The following is a 21,704-nucleotide window of genomic DNA, read 5'->3' as shown; positions in this document are numbered from 1 at the left end:
TAAAACAAAGATATTAAGAATAACGTATACCTCAAGCACGAATTTCCAAAACGGGGAACAAATGAGGATACTTTGACTTTATGTGCTCTTCCTCCTCCCAAGTAGTTTCTTCAACCTTATGGTTCCTCCAAAGAAACCTTTACTGAAGCCACATCCTTCGTCCTCAACCGACAAACTTGACGATCCAAGATCTCAACCGGGACTACCTCATAAGATAAGGAATTCGAAATACCCAATCCTTCCAAAGGAATAACTGATGAAGGATCACCCACACACTTCCTCAACATAGAGACATAGAAAACCTGATGACTAGAGCTCAAGCTAGAAGGCAACTCCAACTCATAGGCAGCATTGCCAACCCCTTTCAGAACCATGTATGGACCAACATACCAGGGACTAAGCTTTTATTTCTCACCAACCTGCATTATTCCTTTCATGGGAGACACCTTTAACAACACCCAATCGCCAACTTTAAACTCCAACTCCCTATGCCTTACATCTGCATAGGACTTTTGGCGACTTTGAGTGGCTTTCAATCTATCATGAATTACCTTCACCTTTCAAGGCTTAGTGAACTAAATTAGGGCCAAACATCTTACCCTCACCAACCTTATACCACCCAATTGGAGAACGACATCTTCTATCATACAATGCCTAAAAAGGAGCCATACCAATGCTAGAGTGATAACTATTATTATAAGAAACTCTATAATAGGCAAATGGTCAACCCAAGTACCACCACAGTCAATCACATAAGCATAAAGCATGTCTTCCAATGTCTGAATGGTCCTCTCCGCTTTTCCATCTGAATGCGGGTGAAAAGTGGTACTAAGGCACACCTTAGTCCCCAAACCTTTCTAAAACGATCGCTAAAAATGAGATGATAACAGAGTACCACGATAAAAAATAATAGAAATGAGAGCATCCTACCACTTCACAATCTTTGAAAGATACGACTTAGCATAATCCTCAGTCGAATAACTAGTCCTTATAGGAAAAAAATTAGCAGACTTGGTCATCCTATCCACAATGAACCAAATCGAATGATATTGGTTTTGAGACAGAGGAAGATCAGTAATGAAATCCATATTAATTACCTCTCACTTTCATTCGGGCAACTCAATCTCTTGGTATAGACCTCCAGTCTCATGTGCTTAACTTTCACATGTTGACACACCATGCACTTAGCCACATAGTTAGCCATATCTCGCTTTATATTATTCCACTAACAAAACTCCTTAAGATCATGATACATCTTCATAGAACCAGGATGAATAACATAACAAGATCCATAAGCTTAGGCCAAAATCCTTTCCCTCAATACAATGACGTCGGGAACACATAACTTGCCTTGGTACCTTAAGATACCATCACTACCAATCGCAAAGTCAACAACCTTTTGGTGACCCACATTTTCCTTAATATTTATCAAATCAGAATCCAACATTTGCTTTTCCTTTATCTCAACAGCAAGAGACAACTGTGATACCTGATGCACGAACATATCACCATTCTCAGAGTCTGTGAGATGAACTCCAAGACTAGATAAACGGTGAATGTCCTTCACCAACTCCTACTTATCCTCATCCACATGAGCTATACTCCCCATGGATAAACTACTAAGTGCATCAGCAATTACGTTAGCTTTACTTGGATGTAATGGAGACTCATATCACAGTCCTTTAGCAACTCAAGCGACCTCTTTTGCATGAGATTTAGCTCCCTCTTGTAAATACATACTATAGGCCCTTATGATTAAAAAAGATGTCAACATAAACCCCATAGAGATAGTGACGCCAAATATTCAACGCAAATACCACAACCAACAACTCCAAATCATGAGTAGGGTAGTTCTGCTTATGAACTTTCAACTGCCTAGAAGCATAAGCCACCGCCCTACCATGTTGCATTAACACGTAACCAAGCCCAAAACGAGAAGAATCACAATACACTACAAAGCAACCATTACACTCGAGCAAAGTCAAAACCAGAGCGGAAATCAATTTATCCTTCAACATCTCAAAACTACCCTCACACGCATTTGACCACAAAAACTACGCCTTCTTATGGGTTAATCTAGTCAATGAGGCAGCTATAGTCAAAAAAACTTTCCACAAATCTCCTTTAGTAGCCGGTTAAACCCAAGAAGCTCCGAATATTGATTGGAGTTACGGTTTTAGGCAACTTCTTAACTACTGTAACCTTCTATGTATCCACCATGATCCCTTTACTAGAGATAACATGTCCAACAAAAATCACATCCTTCAACCAAAACTCACACTTTGAGAACTTGGCATACAAAAATTGATCCTTCAAGGTCTGTAACACAGAACGGAGGTGATCAACATAATCTGCCTCACTCTTAGAGTATACACGAATACCATCTATGAAGACAATGACGAACAAATCCAAAAACTAACAGAAGACCTTATTTATCAAGTCCATAAATATCGTCGGGGCATTGGTCAATCCAAAAGACATAACTAGAAACTCATAATGACCATATCGGGTCTTGAAGATAGTCTTAGGAATATCTACTTCCCTAATCTTAAGCTGATGATAGCCTGACCTAAGATCAATCTTAAATAAATACTTCGCACCTTGAGATGATCAAACAAATCATCGATCCTAGGAAGAGGATACTTATTCTTCACAGTCACCTTATTCGGCTGACGGTAATCAATACACATCCGAAGAAAACTATCCTTCTTATGCACGAACAACACATGAATGCCCCAAGAAGATATACTAGGATGGATAAAACCCTTATCTAAGAGATCCTTTAATTGCTCCTTAAGCTTCTTCAACTCAGCCAGAGCCATTCTATAATGAGGGATAGAGATAGGACGAGTGTCTGAAACAAGATCAATTCCAAAATCGATTTCCGTATCGGGGGAATACCAGCAAGATCATCAGGGAAAACCTCATGAAACTCATTAACCATAGGAACAGATTCTAGAGAAGGACCTTCTGAGTTAGCATTTTAACTCAGATCAAATGATTGTAATCTTTAACTCGGACCAAATAATACAAACATCCTTTGGAAATCAACTTTCGGACTCTAAGATATAAGATGAATCTCCCCTTAGGCACTAACCAACCACCTTCCCAAATAATGATCGGCTCATTAGGAAATTTAAACATTACCTTGTGGGTCCTATATTCTAAAGAAGCATAGCACAAACGCAACCAGTCTATCCCTAATATGACATCAAAGTCAACTATGTCTAACTTTATCAAATCTATAAGAGTTTCTCTGCTACTAACAAATACCACACACCCCTTATAGACTCTTTTAGCAATCATACAATCACCAACCGGGGTAGATATAGAAAAAGGATCTGAAATGAACTCAGGTAAAAAACCAAAATACACAGCCACAAATGGGGTCATATAAGAAAGAGTATACCTTGGATCAGGTAAACAACACACATCGTGGGAGAATAGTTTCAACATACCAATAACGACATCGGGGGAGACCTTAGAATCCTGACAAGAAGTAAGAGCATATAATTAATTTCAGCCAGTGCCGGTACAAAAAAGCAGAAAAAAATTGTAGAAGTAGCACCCTTTGGTACAAAAGAAGATGAGAGCCAACAGAAATCTTGTTCGCCCCAGAAGCCATTCTAGAACGGCAATCACGCTGCATATGACTAATCTAACCACAATAAAAATATTTATTCTTCCCTTTCTCACAGAACCCATGGTACGACCGCCCATAAAATCTATAATGAGGGTGGGATAAAGCTGATTAAGCCCCACTAGCTTGATATTGGGCATCCTGCACCCGAAACCCACCATCATGTTGAGACCGACGATCACCCGATAACTTCTAGTAAGGAGCACTAGCCGTGGAGAAAGAAACAGAACTCCCCCACTTCTTTTTTGGACACTTACCACCATCTCTACTACTCTGCTCAGAAGGCCTAAATTTCTTCCCCTGCCTCTCACTAAACTCAGCTTGCTTTCTTTTCTCTTCCTCCACCTACAATATATACACAACCAATCTAGAGATGTCCATGTCCTTGATCAACAAGGCATCCTTACTCTCTAGGATCAACTCACGAGATAATCTCAAAGCAAATTTATGCATTCTATCCTCATGCTAGAAACCAACTCAAGAGTATACCTAGACAACTGATGAAATTTCAAGGCATATTTCTTGATAGACATCCTACCATGCCTCAAATTCACAAACTCTTCCACTTTTGCTTCCCTCAATTCCTAAGGGAAAAAGTGGTCCAGAAATGCACTAGATAAATCCTCTCACAAGAAAAAGCCAACATCCTCTTACCTCAATTATTTCTACTATTCGTACCACTGGTATGCCACATCATTCAATCGATAGGCAGTAAACTCAACACCTTCAAACTTCGAAGTATGCATAACTCAGAAGATCTTCTCTATTTCATCAATGGAACTTTGAAAATCCTCCTCAACCTTTGTACTAGTAAGGGTCGAAGAATTCAACCTCATAAACTAGCCAATCCTTATGGCCTTAAAATGTAGAGTAACAGGAATGCCACACTCAGACTGAGAAGCTACCAATTGATTCAACAGGGTAATGAAGCAATGGAACTCAACATTAGTAGCCTTCCATTGAGGTAACTGAGTATAAGTATCTCTCTTAGGAGTAGGACTAGTTGGGATGAGTGGAACCCCACGAGCACAGTCAGATACAGCGACCATTAATCGAGTCTTGACTCTAAAAGTAGAGTGTGCCCCGTCAACACTGTCCCTAGTCGGGACAAATGAGTTTGCATAAACATCAGATCTTCTTAGAGGTAGGATCTGAAAGACGAGTAAACGAATATCAAAAGAATCCTAGACTTTAGACTCTAAAGCTCGAAATAAGACAACAAGAAAGTGAAACATTCCTAAATATCTCATAGCCTATCTCTTATAATATGGCACACTATACACCCATAAAAGATACTGTACTTGACACGACTTTGTGGACACCCAACTGACCATGAACCTGTCTTAGATACCAACTTGACACGACCCGCACTAGGGCCTTGTTATAATAGGCATCCTAAGTCCAACAAGAACCAGAGATCGCCCCGATACCCAACCCAACAAATCAATAAACAACAAAATAATAACCAAATCGATAATCATTCCATAACATAACCAAGTCCACAGTTTTTATATACAAAGCCTCTAAAATAAAATAACAATATTCGATAGAGACATGCCCCCGACCACAGCCAAAACCAATATTCAAGTCTAAACCAATAAAGATAAAAGGAACTCAAAGCAAAAAATGGAGCCTTCCAAAGCATGAAAGATCACCACTTCAAGTCAACACAGGTTATCCCCAAATCCAAGTCACTGAGTAGATGGTGTGATAGTATGACCAGCACCTGCATTGCGTAGGGATACACCATTCAACGATAGCAGCAGTTGGAGCGCTAGCAAGTAAGTCAAGGATAAGGATAGAATAATGCCAACAGTTCAAAACCAATCAACCAATGGAACATATACACATACATATACATATACATATACATATACATATACATATACATATATATATACCATGCCAGGATAGTGAACAAGATTAGCATGAACTTTGAAATCACTAACCTGTCTTGTATAGCATAATCGTCATAGAACAAGGCACCTACGGGTTATATGGGCCTAGCTCTCCCCTAGTTGGAAGGGCCTTAGTGCGTGCAGCTGTATGAACCAGAGAATATCCATAATTGTATAAGCCTATATAGGGGACTCAAACCTCCCAACATAATCAAGGTGATGCAACCACCAATATATGTATAAAGGGGACTCGAACCTCTCATTTATATATTCATTCGAGGGACTTGAACCACCCAGTCATAAAGATACCCACACCGGCTAGCGCAGCTTTTAGTGTTAGTCCTTCAGACTCCACTTTCACGGTCTAGCTACACATCCAGCTTTAAATCCCAATTTAAAACCATCATTTCACATACATAACCATTAAGCCGATTACTTACCAAAGGTAATTCATTGGTATCGTCATACCAACACCACTTGCAAATGTACCACATGCCATCACCATTATCAATCAACCAATCATTCATTTAACTTTGGGACTCAAACTTATTGTCCAATAAAGATACTAATTCAATTCAACATTTAGGGAATCGAACCCATTATCTAATATAGTCATAAATCAATTTAATCTTTAGGGACTCAAACCCTTTTAGCGAATTAAACCACCAAGGTTACCATTTAAACCATTACATAGCCAACAAGGACTTTACAAAACCATTTAACAACCATTCATATTCATTAGGACAATGTCTTAGTTCAAAACACCATTTAACATGTGACTAATTTATTTTCTTAGGCATTTTCACAAACACTTTGAGGGCATACCATTCCCAAGACCAAAACCAAAGTAAAAATCATCAAGTTTAGGGTGAACCATTACCCAATTATTAAACCATAATTACAAAGCACCCCACATGTGAAAACCATCATAAAAAAAGTGTATAAACACAATTTAAACCAAGAGTAAACAATACTCAATAATATGCAACAAGTCCCTCAACATTGATTTTCAAAACCACCATTAATGAATCACAATCAATGTTTGAAATATATGATATTTGAGAATTAACAATGAGGGAAGAGTCACATGCCTTATTCACGAAGATTCACAGAAAGAACTTGACCCTTGAGCCTCTAGATGAACACCTTGTAGAAACCCTAGCCCAATCTTTAAGAGAGAGTTTAGAAATAGTTTTAGGAGTGATTTGGTCTTTCAAAGTATGTTATGAGAGGCTACAATGTGTTTTAAGATGTGGGGTATTAAGGTTTTAAGGTGAGAAAAGTCTAAAATATCCCCAGCTTAACAGCTAAAATGGGCGTAGGAGGGTACGACTCTCTCTCTCCCCCCCAACTCGTACAAACAACATATGAGTGGTGGTTGGTACCCACCACTCGTACCCTAGACAAAATGTTGGACTCTAACACTGTCCAACATACGACTCCAAAGACCAACTCGTATCCATAACATACGATTGGTACCCATAAATCATATCCTAGGGAGAATGATCTAAACTAGACATAAGACATTATACGGTTTGGCACTATACTTCTCGTACCATAATATATGACTATTATGTTGTTCATTCATACCTTGGACAAAACCAACCAAAACTATACTAAGTATCATACGACTAAGGACTTCAAACCGTATCCATATTTTATGACAAGTAAGCACAAGTCATATGATGTCCAGAGTGGTCAAAATCTCAACGAGAGTTGAGCAAATTATGGGATTATTATGTAGCTATTAGTCTCAAGTTTTTTTGAAAGTGTGGCATATTTCTTAGACATTTTCTGTTTATTTGGTATATATATATTTTTCTCTATAACTTCTTGAGAAAGTATTTTTTGTACTAAGCTGACTCTTTTTTCCCATTCTTTCATATTTGAAGACTTGATTGTACTTGACCTTCTACATAGTGAATTTTCTCGTCATTGTCTGTGGTTTTTTCATAACTTAGATTTTTCACGTTAAATTTGTTTGTCATCTATTGAGTTTCCATATTTGTTTCTCGATCATTCACATCTATCTTGTTTTTTTATATATGTTATTACCTAACACAGTGTCGTGCAATGTGGATGTGAACAGTTGTTGGTTTTAGTTCGCCAGAGTAGCAAACGGGAGAGTAAAATCATCATTAGATTGGTTGTTGGTTTGCTTTGGTCGAAGAAGACAAAAGGACTGGAGGTGGTGGTTTTCGTCGGAGGTAATGAAGGTGAACGAAGATGAATGCTAATAGTGGGTTTGGGCGGTGTGTTGGTCGTGGTGCTTCGTTAGAGCTCCAACGAGCAGCGAAGAAAAAGTGAAAAGAATGTTGTTAAGTGGTGCCTATGAGTATGCCATATTCTCGATAGAGATGGGCTGGAGGAGAAAAGGAAAAACAGATGGAGAAGCGGTGGTGTTGTGAGTTGTCGGAGATTGCTTCGACGAGGGTGGTGGGGGCTGCTTTTTAGCCCAATATGACAGATAACTTTTTAGGGTTTCCAAATTTGTAAATTTTCACCACTACCAATTGTGAAAAGAATGGATAAGTTTTATAGACAAAAAAACCTACTCAAGAGAAACACTGTATGCTTAATTGCCACGGTTTTGAAAAATCATGGACTATCCAAAATCATGAAAATTTTGAGTTATCTATTCAAATATCTTGTTAGACCATGAGGAATTATCGAGATGTGAAAAAAGAAAATTAAAAATGTATTTAGTGCCCGGTATATGATTTGAGTGACAAACAAAAATGATGATTTGATAAAATTCAAACAACATTTGTTTGTAAAATAACTGCAAAAATCAGTGGCAGTCAAAACATATTAAAAATAATAATCCAAATGTCCTAATATTTTTAGGAATAAGGATAATTATCAATAACCTCTATTAAAATTGAACAAAATATTTGAATTTGTGCTCTTTAACAAATAAAAAGTCTAAAAGGATTTATTTTGAAATTGTCTGGCCAAAATTGGGTGACTATAACACCCTGTTCAAACCAAATCGTGATCCGTTTTGAATCGCCAAATATCAGTAACACAAGTTAACAAAAAAATTTTAAACTTTAACCATATAACAAATACATAAATTATATAATTTAGGGTTATTAAATCGGGAGAAAATATTAATTTTGATGAAAAAGCATTAGTTCTGAAAATCAGTGCTCTAATATCACATGTAAGGATTACGGCTGTGCAAAAATGGAACCGACCGATAAACCAAACCGATAAAAATATTATTGATTTATGGTTATTGGGTTATTGGGTTAACGGGTTTTTATTGGTTTTATAAAAAAATTTATTGGGTAAACGGTTCGGTATCGATTTTATCTTATTGGTACACTAAGTTATTGTTTTATCCCTATTTATGTTTTATATTTAAATCTCTCTCTCTTTATCTATCTATCTATCTATCTATCTATATATCTATGTATGTATGTATATATAGAGAGAGAGATGTGTATGTATATATATTATATGCACTACTAATTCATAATTCAGTGATTCACAAAGTATTAACCTATACAGGCAACAAAGGCACAATATAAAGTTCTGCTATTACCGTAATAAAAAACTTGAAGCATTTATAGCTTCCAACAATTAGGATTCAATTTTTTTCCTAACATTCAGTTCAAGTTTGAAGATTCTTGTAAACTAAAATGTATTGCGTAGGTTTTGGCGGTAATTAAGATTTCATTTTTTTTATGTTAGTTGTTACTATTTCTATTTTATAAGTATTTTCTTATTGGTTAAATCGAACCGTTGTGGACCAAAAACTGATAAACCGAAACCAATAAGAAAATCTCTTATTGGTTGGTTATTGGTTTTACATATTTAAAAACCGAAAACCAATAAAGCGAACCAATAACACATAAAATCGAATTGAACCGATCAAGGGATTACGTGATTTCAAGATTCATAGAACTTAACATTTTCGCTTACTATTTTAATAACAAGAAGCCAGTCAGGAAATATACTCGAGTCGGCCTTGACGTTCGTCTTGGCTGAAATTGAGCGGAAGCTTTTCTTTGTTCTTGACAAACAGTTGTCTTTTCTCTCTCATTTCCTTTTCTTTTTCTTTCAGAATAGTGTATGATGGATAATACGGTATTGATTAAGGCAAAGAGAGGAATGATTACTTTATTTCCCCTCTCCATCAAAATAGGTAGTTGAAGTTATAACCAAAAGTAACTTTCCCTATTTATCCAATTAAAAGTAAACTAATAAATAATTTATTAAACCAGACATGAGTATATACATGTGGGTCAAATCTTACAGAAAACAGTTCAAGATATTGCTGTATAAAACTCCAACTAAAAACCCCGCAGATTTCTAAGTTGTATGTGTATCGGGACAGGTCTATCTAAAGTTTATTTTTCTTCATGATGCATTTATCAGATGGATGGGCATTTGACACTTGACGGGGGTGAAATCATATTGTGCATCTGAAAGTTTATTTGCTCTGTGAATCGAAGTAATGGGTGAAAGGAAAAATCCAGGCTAAATTGGTGGAGCATCCACAAATTCATTAGTTGGACAAAATATGTGAGTAGCGAGACCAAGTTTGTAATACAACTAAATGTTCCGCTTGACAATGTTAAATAGAGTTGTGTTTTCAGGTTAGTATTAACCAGTAGAGTTCAACCCATGCAGGCTACTCATTAAGAATTAAGAGCCACCAATTCGTCGCCCTCTCTCCTGTTTGGAACATATGATCCATGGTACTCGAACCACCAGAATCTGCTAAATGAATGATGTTTACTAATACTTTGTAATATATACACTTATTAAATTCCCTCAAGTGGATTGAGAAAACTGTGTTCATATCAAATTCCCCTAGAACAAATGTGGTGCCCTAGAGCATCTAATAACTGACAAAACAAATCATCAAAGATAAGTTTGACAGAGATGCTGAACTTCCGTAGCCCAAAAATTTTCAAATTGACAACTCAATGTAGCACGCTTCTAATTTCGCATCCAAATTATTTTTTGTCTCACATTAAGCTATTTGTAGACAAAAACACCACCAAAATTTGGCTCCATAGTGAATTTAGACAAAATCTGACAGCGCCTATATCTTAAGGTAAACAAACTCCTCAACAGCAGGAATTTCCCCAATCCTCTTCAGTGACTCCTTGCTCGGTTGCTCATCCACCCCAATAGCCATAACAGCATGCTTCCTTGGAGCAATCCTTCCAACACTCATGAAGCTTACGTTCACATTCCCCTCAGACAAGATGCTACCCACCTTTCCAATCATTCCTGGCTGATCGACCTGTCTGCACAGAATGATGCTCCCCTCCAAACTGACATCCACTTCAAAAGATCCAACTTTTGTCAAATGAGGGATTCCATCTTTAACCTTTCCTTCCACTCTAATCTCTCCGGAGTTGGAAAGAGCACTTGCAAACTTGGACGTCACACTAGAAATCTGAACCTGAATGAATTCTAGTGGACTTTCTGGCGAACCATTTAGAAGAAATCTTTCTTCAGCTATTCTCAGTCCCCTCTGTTTAGCAGTGAAGTCTGCATTTACGAGGTTCACAAAAGCACTGGAAATAGGCTCAATCAATCCCTTAGTTATCATGGCCCGAAGCAATCTTGTGTCAAGATCACCAGGTGCTCTAGCTGAACCATAAGTTACTGTAACTGATTTCACACCACTTCCACCTGCCACTAGTTGGACAACAAGTTTGCCAAGTTTTTCAGCCAGGGCAACAAAAGGCTTCAGCTCGGAAAGCACCTGCATTATAGAGAGGTAGAAATGATATTTCCTTTAACCACAACTCCAAACTAATCTTCCAAGCTCCCTTCTCAATATATAAATGAAAAAGAACAATGCATTTATCTACACTTTGGAAGGAGACTCTTCTACAATAGCGAATAACTGAAAAATTTGAAACAGGCAACAATTAACTAAGAGGGCAGGCTTATGTAGTTGAAGGCACTGTATAGAGCCTTTCTTATTTGCACAAACATAAAAAAGGGATCATAACCAGTAAATATTCAGCGCATTCACCTCAGCAGGCACCATTGGAGCATTGACAGCAGTAGCTGCAAGCTCTCCATTTAAAGCTCCAACAACAGCTTCTGCTATCTCAACGGCCACCCCTTCCTGAACAGGAAGTTCATATAGTACTAAGACATGTATCAGGTGGGGCAAAAAGTGTGAAATAAATGCAGACATCAAGCACAGACCTGAGCTTCCATAGTACTAGCACCAAGATGAGGAGTTGCAGTTACATTCTCATGTAAAACTAACTTACTATCCTTTGGTGGCTCCACAGTGAAAACATCAAGTGCCGCCTGCAAATCTATTTTTACATCAATGCAGATAAGCTATGGAAAAAAGCCTATTTTATAGTTTAATCCAGGACGGGAAAGGGAATATTGATGTTAAACTCCCAACTGCCAGACAGATATGAATATCAACAAAATACACAGAAAGAAACAGTTCAAAAAATAAGTTCATCATGTTTATCCAAGACCTGTGCCACAATTCCTGCATCAAGTGCCCTGACCAAAGCATCTTCATCAATCACTCCCCCGCGAGCAACGTTTACAATTCGCACTCCCTTTTTCATCTTTGCAAAAGTTTCATCATTTAGGATCTTGTTAGTTGCAGGAGTAAGGGGCATGTGAAGTGAGATAAAATCTGCAGAAGCAATAGCTTTATCAAAGCTAACGAGCTCCAACCCAAGGGCACGTGCACGATCAGCAGGGGCATATGGATCATGAGCAATAACATGCATGCCAAGCCCCTTAGCTCGCCTGGCAACTTCTGATCCAACCTTCCCAAAACCCATCACAGCAAGTGTTTTTCCAACTAAGGAGACACCAACATATTTGTTTCTCAGCCACTTCCCTGGAAACCATATCATGGTAAAATTTCAACGGTTATGATCTCCCGATGCAAAAGCAACTAGGATAATTGTGGGAACTATTAGCATCCATAAAATTGTTATAATTGCAATCAACATTATTAACCTACATCAATAAATATATGAAAGAAATAGCAAGATAAAGACCGAATTGGTGGTATTGTCTTTGCCTAGGCAGCAACCCAGCAAGTCTAAGTTGAGGTTTTAATCCCTTTTGTAATCCAAATAAGATGCACATCTAGAAAGGAAAAAGGGTAGTGAAAGAAAATCATCCATAGATGTGATACAACAACAGTGAGACCAAAATGAGGTTGCTGATGTATATCTTAGACCTTCCTGTTTCTTCAAGATACATTATCAGCAGCGATGTGCCAATGCCCACACAAATCTTCATCATTTACAACACTGACATTTCAGTCTCCCAACCAAAAAAAATGAATGAGATTACGAAGGCAGTATTGACACAAAGTAATTACGAAGGCAGTATTGACACAAAGTAATTGCAACAGGTAATAAGCTGTGTTGTCAAAGATGAAAAGCCTAGAAAGTGTAAATCAAAACACAAGTAAAGAAAAATAAAATGAAATTTAAAAAATTAAAAATATACAACGATTCACAAGAATAGCTGTAAGCACAAAAAAGTATTATACAGAAAGAACGGAAAAAACTACAATTTAGTTAAATATTTCAAGAAGAAAAAATCATGCAAGAAGTCCAAAATCGTTCTGAATTTTTTCTCCACTTCAAAGATGTAGCTGAAAATCTAATAAAGGTTTAGTGACAAGTTTTCTCATATGAAATCTTCAATTTCCTATATCTAACAATAACAAATTTATTCAACTATTTGCTTCATTTGATATATCACTTTGCCGGCAATAATTACACTATTTTTGCCAGCTATTTACTGTTCCCTCTTCAAGAGAGAGTTCACGCACATTGAAATGCTCTAGCATTTTAGTGCCTACAAATGAAGTGCCGCCTAAGCAAGGCCTAGTGCAAGCCTGTACTAGTTTGACTGCACCTCACCAAGCCATTAACACCAGTACTATGACCAATTACTCTACAAGAACATAGCTGCATAGCAATGAATTGTTAATCCAAATCTCGTTAAGGCAATCTCATATTCAAACTACATAAATTTCGCAATCATGAAACAAATTAGATTCAGAAAATATCTACATACACAGTAACTCATATACAGATATAAGACGAAATTAGATGTACAATATACTAACCAGCTTTCACAGAAGCATCGGCTTGAGCAACATTTCGAGACATAGCAGTTAGTAGTGCGATACCATGCTCAGCAGCAGCAACAGTGTTAGCAGTCGGCGCATTTACAACAAGGCACCCATGCTCAGTCGCTGCTGCAAGATCGACATTATCAATACCAACACCAGCTCGTCCAACCACTTTGAGCCGTCCACCGGATGACTCAAACACCTCTCTGCTCACCTTCGTTCCACTCCTTACAATCAACGCATCACACAATGAGATCTTAGTGCAGAGTTCCTCAGGAGTCAGATTATAGGAACAATCAACATCGGCAAATTCCTTCAGGAGATTGACTCCTGCCTCGCCGAGTTTTTCGGCTACGAGGACCGTAGGTTTAGCGCCCATAGAGAAGATAACGAAGCGTGGATAGTGACGGTTGGCGAGGCGGGGAGAAACAGCGAAGGCGGAGGTAGAAGCGAGGTGAAGTTTCCATGAGAGAGAGGTGCGTGTGGGTTTGATCGACAGATTCACAGCCGAAGAAGCAGATGCCGCCATTTTTGTAGGAGATTAATACAGAGTGCTAATTCAGTGTGTTGCGAAGAGGAGAAAGTGGTGGAGGCGGACAAAGGATGAAGAAATGAATTTTAATACAGAGGTAAAAGGTGGTAGTGCTTTGTGTTTCGGAAAGACATGAAAAACAATTTCCTAATTTCTTTTCCATCAAAAGAAATCGAAAATTATATTAGTACGTTTTAGACTGTTTATTGTAAATTGTAATTATATTTTTATATAAATATTAAATTATGAAATTAATTATAAGTTATAACAACTCTATTAAAATATAATAATAATAATTTATTTTTAAATTAAAAAATAGTATAAATTATATATGTTTATTTCTCTCCTAAATAGTTGTGTAAATTCATTCTCCTCCGTAGGGGTGTGCAAATAACAAACCGATCAATAAATCGAACCGATAAAAATATTATTGGTTTATTGTTATTGAGTTATTGGGTTAACGATTTTTGAATGATTTTATAATAAAATTTATTGGGTTATTGGTTGGGTTCGATTTTTTCTTATTGGTTTATTGGGTAAACCGATAACCTAATAAGAATATATATATATATATATATATATATATATATAGCTCTTAATTTCTCCTAACAACATTTAGTTAAAACTTGAAGCTTCTCGTAAATTAAAGCACATCATGTAGGATTTTTAGTTGCAACTAAGATTCGAGTATTTTTCATGTTAGTTACTACTATTTCTATTTTATGGGTATTTTCTTATTGGTTAAATCGAAAATCGAACCGTTAAGGACTAAAAATTGATAAACCGAAAATCAGTAAAACATATCTTATTGGTTTGGTTATTGGTTTAGCATATTTATAAACCGAAAATCAATAAACCAAACTGATAATATATAAAATCGAACCGAACCGACCGATGCACACCCCTACTCCCCCGTCTTAATAATTGTGTAGGAGTAAATTATGATTAAAAAAAACTCCCACTTGTAATACTCCTTCTTCTGGAATTGACTTCATCTTCTTCGATCAAAAAACAAAATTCACATAATGAATCAACATCAATATCAATCATAGCTAATATTGATTACATTTTTTATTGTAATAAAAAAAATATCGATATCATACAATTATTAATTAGTTTGTTTCAATATCTACGGTGATAATTTTTCATTCAATATTCATTATACACACTAAAAAAGGTTATGTAACATACAACATCATTTTTCTTATCAATTGTTACATTCATAAAACTCATTTCATACAAATGTGACATATACGAAACTTCATCGATATCAACTTTAATATCAATTACATACATTGAGAACTAAACAAAACATTACTTAAGTATGATTTGAGTATATAAACTGGCTTCAACGAAATTTATTAAACTAATTCATAGATATTATATTATGTACTATTTTGATACACTAAAAACAGTTATAAGAACACATCACTTGTATGTAGAATATAATTTCATAAATTGAGACCCCAAAAATTAAAAATTATTTAAAATATGATTTTGTTATATATAAAATGATTTCAACTTAATCGTCTAAAATAATACATGAAAACTAAATTGTATACAAGTTTTACAAATTAAAAATAAATTATTAACATACAATATTTGTTGGCTATCAATTTTCATATAATAATTTTACCACCAACATTATTGCAATTTCAAAATCCATGAATTAGAAATTAAAGATATTGTACTATAATCCATGATTATTGAGAGATATGGTAAGAAAGAAGGAAAGAGAAGAAAAATATTTGTTTTCCTTTTTAAAAATTTAATATAAATATAATTGAAGAAATAGGAAAAGACATGTTTATTAATAGGTTCCATAATTTTAGTCTACATAATAACTAATTCGAAGATTATTTTAGCAAAAATATAAAAAAAAAAAATTTCTTAATTTTTTTGGTTTTAAATAATTAATTTGTTTTTTCTTTTTTTTCTTTTAAAAGTTTTTATTAGTTGTGATCTAAGAAGTATTCTAATGAGTTGTAATATATAATCTAAGAACATATATTTTGATTTTTTTCCCATTCGTTTTCTGTAGTGAATTACTACAGTCAAACATAAGCTCCCAAATATTCTATTTAGTCTTTAGTCTAAGTTTCAATTAATTACAATTCATAACCTCTCTTATCAATTAAATACAATCCATAAATTATCTCCTTTATTGTCTTTCTTTCTCTATCTTTTATATCTCTTTCTTATTTTTCTTCTTCTTTAGTTCTTTTCCCTTTTTTTTTTTCTTTTTTTCCTTTTACCTTTTGTTATGTTTTTTCTTTTGTTGTTATTTTTTCTCACTTTTTAAAATTTTATTTTTTTCTTCTTCTTTTTTTTTTTGTTCTTGTTTCATTTTTTGGTCATTTTTTCTCCTTTTTTTTTTTTATGTTTTCATATTTTTTTCTCTCATTTTGTTGTTGGTGTTGTTATATTTTATTTTTTGTATTTATTTGTATCATACTATATATTTTAAATAAAACTTATTATCTATATTTGAATAGTTTAGCCATGAATATGTGTAATTTATCATTTGTACTTGTAAACAAACAAGTATATGGATTAATTATATTTGCTTAAGTCTAAATTATAAAAATATTCAATGTGTCATTCAATGCAAATATATCATTACTATTTGTATGTCAAATTTATCATTTGTATTTGTATAGAAACAAATATCATTTGTATGCATATAGTTCAAATTGTATAAATATGTATCATTTGATACAAATATAACATTTGTATTTATATAATTTAATATTTGTATTTGTATCATTTATCATTTGTATTGTTCAATTTGTGTCAGTAAAATATAATTTGTATCAATGAATATAAATATAAGTGTTTATAAAAAGAAAAATAATAATTCTTTTTTAATTATCTAATAATACAAATGATGTTGTCAACTACAAATTCAAATACAAACAAATGAAAAAAAATTATAAATATAAATATGATATGCAGTCAACTTACAAATATAAAATAGTTCTTTAAAAGTACATCGACAAAAAATAATACAGATACAATTACACATACAAATAAAATAAAATCATAAAACTCAACAAATCCAATCTGCAGTCATCTACAATAAAATACAAATTTCTTTAAAATACAAATATAAATTGTTTAAAATATAAATGATGATGTGAACTATAAAATACGAGTACAAGTGCGAATTCTATAATACAAATACAAATGTGAAGTATAAAATATAAAAATACAAATGCAAATACAAGAACGGACTATAAAATATAAATATATCAACGAATACAAAAATATAAATGATAATGCAAATACAAATATAATAAGCAATTGTGTTATTTTCGTAATCATCCATGGCTGGTGCTCGATGTAGCCATATTTTTTAAAAATATAAAAAAATATAAAATAAAACAAAAAGACGAGAAAGGAAAAAAATACAAAAATGAAAAAAAAGAAAAAAAAAGAAATAGAAGCTAGAGACAGAAAAGAGAAAAAAAAAACAAAAAGAAAAGAAAGATATGGAAAAAAAAACAGAATAAGAAAAGAAATATAAAAAAGACCAAAAATAAAAAAATCAAGAAAAATAAAAAATAAGAAAGAAAAAATACAAAAATCAAAAAATAGAAAAAATAGAAAAGAAAAAAAAAAGAAAGAGAAGAAGAGAGAAGAAAAAATTGAAAAAGAAAAAAGGAAAACTAAAATTGAAAAAAGAGAAAAGGAGAAAGGGAAAAAAATGATGGTGAATACAAATATAATGAGCGGCTATGATATTTTCGTCATCATCCATGGCTTGTACTCGATGTAGTCATATTTTTTAAAAATATAAAAAAAATATATAAAATATAAAATATAGCCAAAAAAATGAGAATTTTTTTTTTAAAGAAAACAAATTAAAAAAAGAAGAAGAAGAAGAAGAAAAGAAAAAAGAAAGAGAAGTAGAGGTTAGAGATAGAAGAGAGGGAAAAAATGAAAAAAGAAAAAAGAAAGAGAAATAGAGGCTAGAGATAGAAAAGAAAAATAGAGGCTAGAGATAAAAAGGAGAAATAAAAAAAGTCGAAAAAGAAAAAAAAATAACAAAGAAAAGAAGAAGAAAGAGAGACTATGAATCATATTTTGAAAGTTAGACTAGAAACACTTTTATTTTGCTGAAACATAGGTTATTTTCTATTAGTGTCCTTTTTATATCACGTTTGCTTATTTGTCTTGAATAAAATTTGTATGATTGAAGAAGCTTCTTTAAAAAAAGTTTATAAGTGATCAAAACATATCCTTCCTCCCCCTATTGAATAGAAAAAGGCTAATAATTTTTTTTGAATTTAAAATTATCCTCTAAGTTAACAGAAATATGACATGAAATTAATTAAATCAGTAATCCTTTTTTAATGATAACTATGACCCTAAACACTCCGATCAACTAATTAATAAAGTATGTAAAAAATACATAAATTGTGTACATTTATACACACACACTATTAATGTAAGCCTTAAGCACAAAAAAGATTTCTATTTATTAGTCTAAGCCACTACTAGAGAAAATGCTTGGCAGGATCTCAAATTGGACAACTAAATTCTTATCATATGTTGGACAGGCGCAGTGAATTAAGAGTGTATTGTTTTCAATCCAAACCTTTTGGGCTCAAATTTTCTTGCTACCTAAGAAGTTCATACAAATGATTGAGTCTGTTTGTAGAAGGTTTTTGTGGACCGGTGGAGTTGAGATATCAGAAAAAGCACTGATGGCTTAGGAAAAATTATGCTATCCTAGATCTGCCGGGGGGGCTAAACATCCTTAGCATTCCGCATTAGAACAGAGCAGTCATATGCAAGTTACTGTGGAATCTTTGCAAAATGAAAGACAAACTTTGGGTTAAGTGGTTGCATATCTACTATGGTAAAGGTAGATCTGGTTGGGATCTAGAAGGTAAAAATGCATCTCGGGTAATCAGGAAAATCTTAAAATCCAAAGTGTATATGATAAATGCAAGAATTCAGGAACCAGACCTAGTATAAATGGAGAAGTTTTTCATTAAAAAGATGTATATTCAGCCGAGGGGACAATTTTCAAAAGTACCTTCGAGGAAAATAGTATACAACAACTATGGTTCAACTAAATGGATTTTTATCCTTAGGATCATCATTTGCAATAGGGTGATGACAAGAGATAGGATTGCTATTTGGGGGATTATTAATGATACAATTTGTCCGTTGTGTAAGCAAAAACATGAAAGTGTGGCAAACTAATTTTTTAAGTGTGTGGTCTCCTCCACAATTTGAAAAAGGATACTAGGTTGGCAAGGAATAACAAAACATCCCATGGAGTGGTGTGAGGAATTGAAATGGGCAATCACATTCCATAAAGGCAGAAGTGCAACTACAGAAGTGTACATAATATGTATGGCCTGTACTACATACCATATTTGGTTGAAAAAAATGCAAGAATTTTTTCGACAGAAGCAAAGAATTATCGGAGCCATGGTCAAGAAAATTGCGTAGGATGTGCATATACGAGATGTAACTTGACTGGGAGTGAAATAAAAGTTAGATAGTTTGAATTTCTATCCTTAGATGTGTAGTTGTTGATGTAGTAGGGTGGTCAGTTAGTAAGGGCTAAAGCTTGTTGCGTAAGCCTAATTTGTTTCTTTCTCTTCTTTTTTTGAGCTGTATAATCCTTACTTGGTGAATAAAATTTTTCAGTTATTTGCCAAAAAAAAATGTCATATTATGTATATCTCAGTCGTGCTAATAAACTAGTTGGTCAAATAAAATATTTAGGTAACCATTAATCTTAATACAAAAAATTTCCAGTTAGATAGTTTAATTATTTGAAATTTAAGAACATACATTATAACGGTTGAGCAAAAATAAAATGTGTCAAATATTTTAGAAATTCTTCTAATTACTAAAACAAAAGAAGTATCACCTAAAAACAAAAGAGAAAAGACATCAAACACCCCCTAAACTTGTTCTCAAAATTTACTTTAGCACTTTAACTTTATGGATAATTATTTATCCCTCTAAACAACTTTCAGTGAATTAAATACACCCTAAAAATATAATACTACTCTCACAATGAAAAGTATATTACACACGTCACACGTCAGCGCCATGTCAATGCCACATCGGAGTCACGCAGAAAAATATATTTTAAAAATAGTTTTATATATATATATATATATATATATATATATATATATATATATAAAATTCTTCTTAGAAAAAAGAAATTCTTTCTTCTTCCCCCCCCCCCCCCCCACTTCACCCGCAACACACATATAGAGGCTTTTTTATCTCTCATATTTCTTAGAACCCTGATGTGTCATGGTTTCATGGAACTTTCGATGCTTAAAATAAAAAAATTGACATGACCTGAATCAGGACCTTGTCGTAATAGGCATATTAAACCCAACAAGGACCGGAGATCACCCCATTACCCAAGCCAACCAACCAACATATACCCTGAGTTGGATAAATTCTGAACATATAACAAGATAGAGTGTCTAGCAACCCCAAGACTTTGGGATAGGTTCATGACCATGACCAACCCAAACAAATCAAACCATCAAATATCAAACCAACAACCATAACACAATAACCAAATCTATATCCATTCATAATGTACCCAAGTCTACAGCTTATCCATATAAAGCCTCTAATAATAAACCAAGAATATCTGCTCAGGATATGCCCCCGACCATAGCCCAAAACCAATATCCAAGTCTAAACCAATAAAGACATAAGAAAATTCAAGAGAGAAATAGATCCTTCTGAAGTATGGAAGATCACCATTTCAAGTCAACACAACCTGTTCTCGAGTCCAATAACAGAGTTAGAGGTATAGTATGACCAACACCTGCATCGCGTGGAGATACAACATCGAAGACGGTTAGCGATTGGAGCACTAGCATGTAATTCAAGTATAAGGATAAAATAATGCCAATAGTTTAAAACCAATCAATCAATGCATATACCAATGCAATACATACATATGCATATACATATACATATGCATATACATATACATATGCATATACATATACATATACATATACATATACATATGCATATGCATATACATATACCATAGCAGGATAGTGAACTAGATTAGCATGAACTTTGAAATCATTAACCAAATTTAGGTAGCATAACCATCATAGAACAAGGCACCCACGGGCAATATGTAATACCCCATGATTTTTCCTAGCTTAAATTCATCCTTAGAGTGTAAAAAGATAGTTTTCAAAATAAATACTATTTATTTGGTGTGGAATTCCTTAGATTTGGACTTTCCATTGCGTAGAAAATTGAATTAGCTTTCCAGCGATATAAGATTCTCTTAAATCCGATAACCGAGTAAGAAGTTATGGTTATTTTAAGTTCCAGTCGTAAAATACCGTGATTTGGGCCCTTAGCGCATCACAGATAAGCATAAAAATCACAATTTTCAATTTTCAGTGAAACTCCATGATTTTGGCACATCGCGGGGAGGCCTAATTTCCCGTTTGGCAATTTCCAATGAGACCTCATGATACTAGCGTGTCGCGCCAGTGGTCA

The 21,704-nt window shown here is 34.2% G+C and overlaps 1 protein-coding gene across 1 annotated transcript; it reads right to left on the bottom strand.

Moving 5' to 3' along the window:
- Positions 1-10,267: 10,267 nt before the first annotated feature.
- LOC107845837 (D-3-phosphoglycerate dehydrogenase 1, chloroplastic) lies at positions 10,268-14,344 on the bottom strand. The gene is made up of 5 exons (XM_016690327.2): positions 13,643-14,344; positions 12,015-12,391; positions 11,725-11,832; positions 11,546-11,641; positions 10,268-11,269 (listed from the first exon to the last, which is right to left on the bottom strand). The coding sequence occupies exons 1-5, from the start codon at positions 14,175-14,177 to the stop codon at positions 10,598-10,600; spliced, it is 1,788 nt and encodes a 595-aa protein (XP_016545813.2). The 5' UTR covers positions 14,178-14,344; the 3' UTR covers positions 10,268-10,597.
- Positions 14,345-21,704: the final 7,360 nt, after the last annotated feature.

Source organism: Capsicum annuum, chromosome 10 (genome assembly GCF_002878395.1).
Source record: "Capsicum annuum cultivar UCD-10X-F1 chromosome 10, UCD10Xv1.1, whole genome shotgun sequence".
Classification (NCBI taxonomy): Eukaryota; Viridiplantae; Streptophyta; class Magnoliopsida; order Solanales; family Solanaceae; genus Capsicum; species Capsicum annuum.
This window is presented reverse-complemented; position numbering and strand designations above follow the sequence as displayed.

What these genes read in the sequence shown, in the direction of transcription:
- LOC107845837 (XM_016690327.2), bottom strand. Translation starts at nt 14,177, where the DNA reads ATGGCGGCATCTGCTTCTTCGGCTGTGAATCTGTCGATCAAACCCACA. An exon ending in CGATGCTTCTGTGAAAGCTG is followed by an intron (nt 12,392 to 13,642) that starts GTTAGTATATTG and finishes TATGGTTTCCAG; the next exon opens with GGAAGTGGCTGAGAAACAAA. An exon ending in ATGCAGGAATTGTGGCACAG is followed by an intron (nt 11,833 to 12,014) that starts GTCTTGGATAAA and finishes ATAGATTTGCAG; the next exon opens with GCGGCACTTGATGTTTTCAC.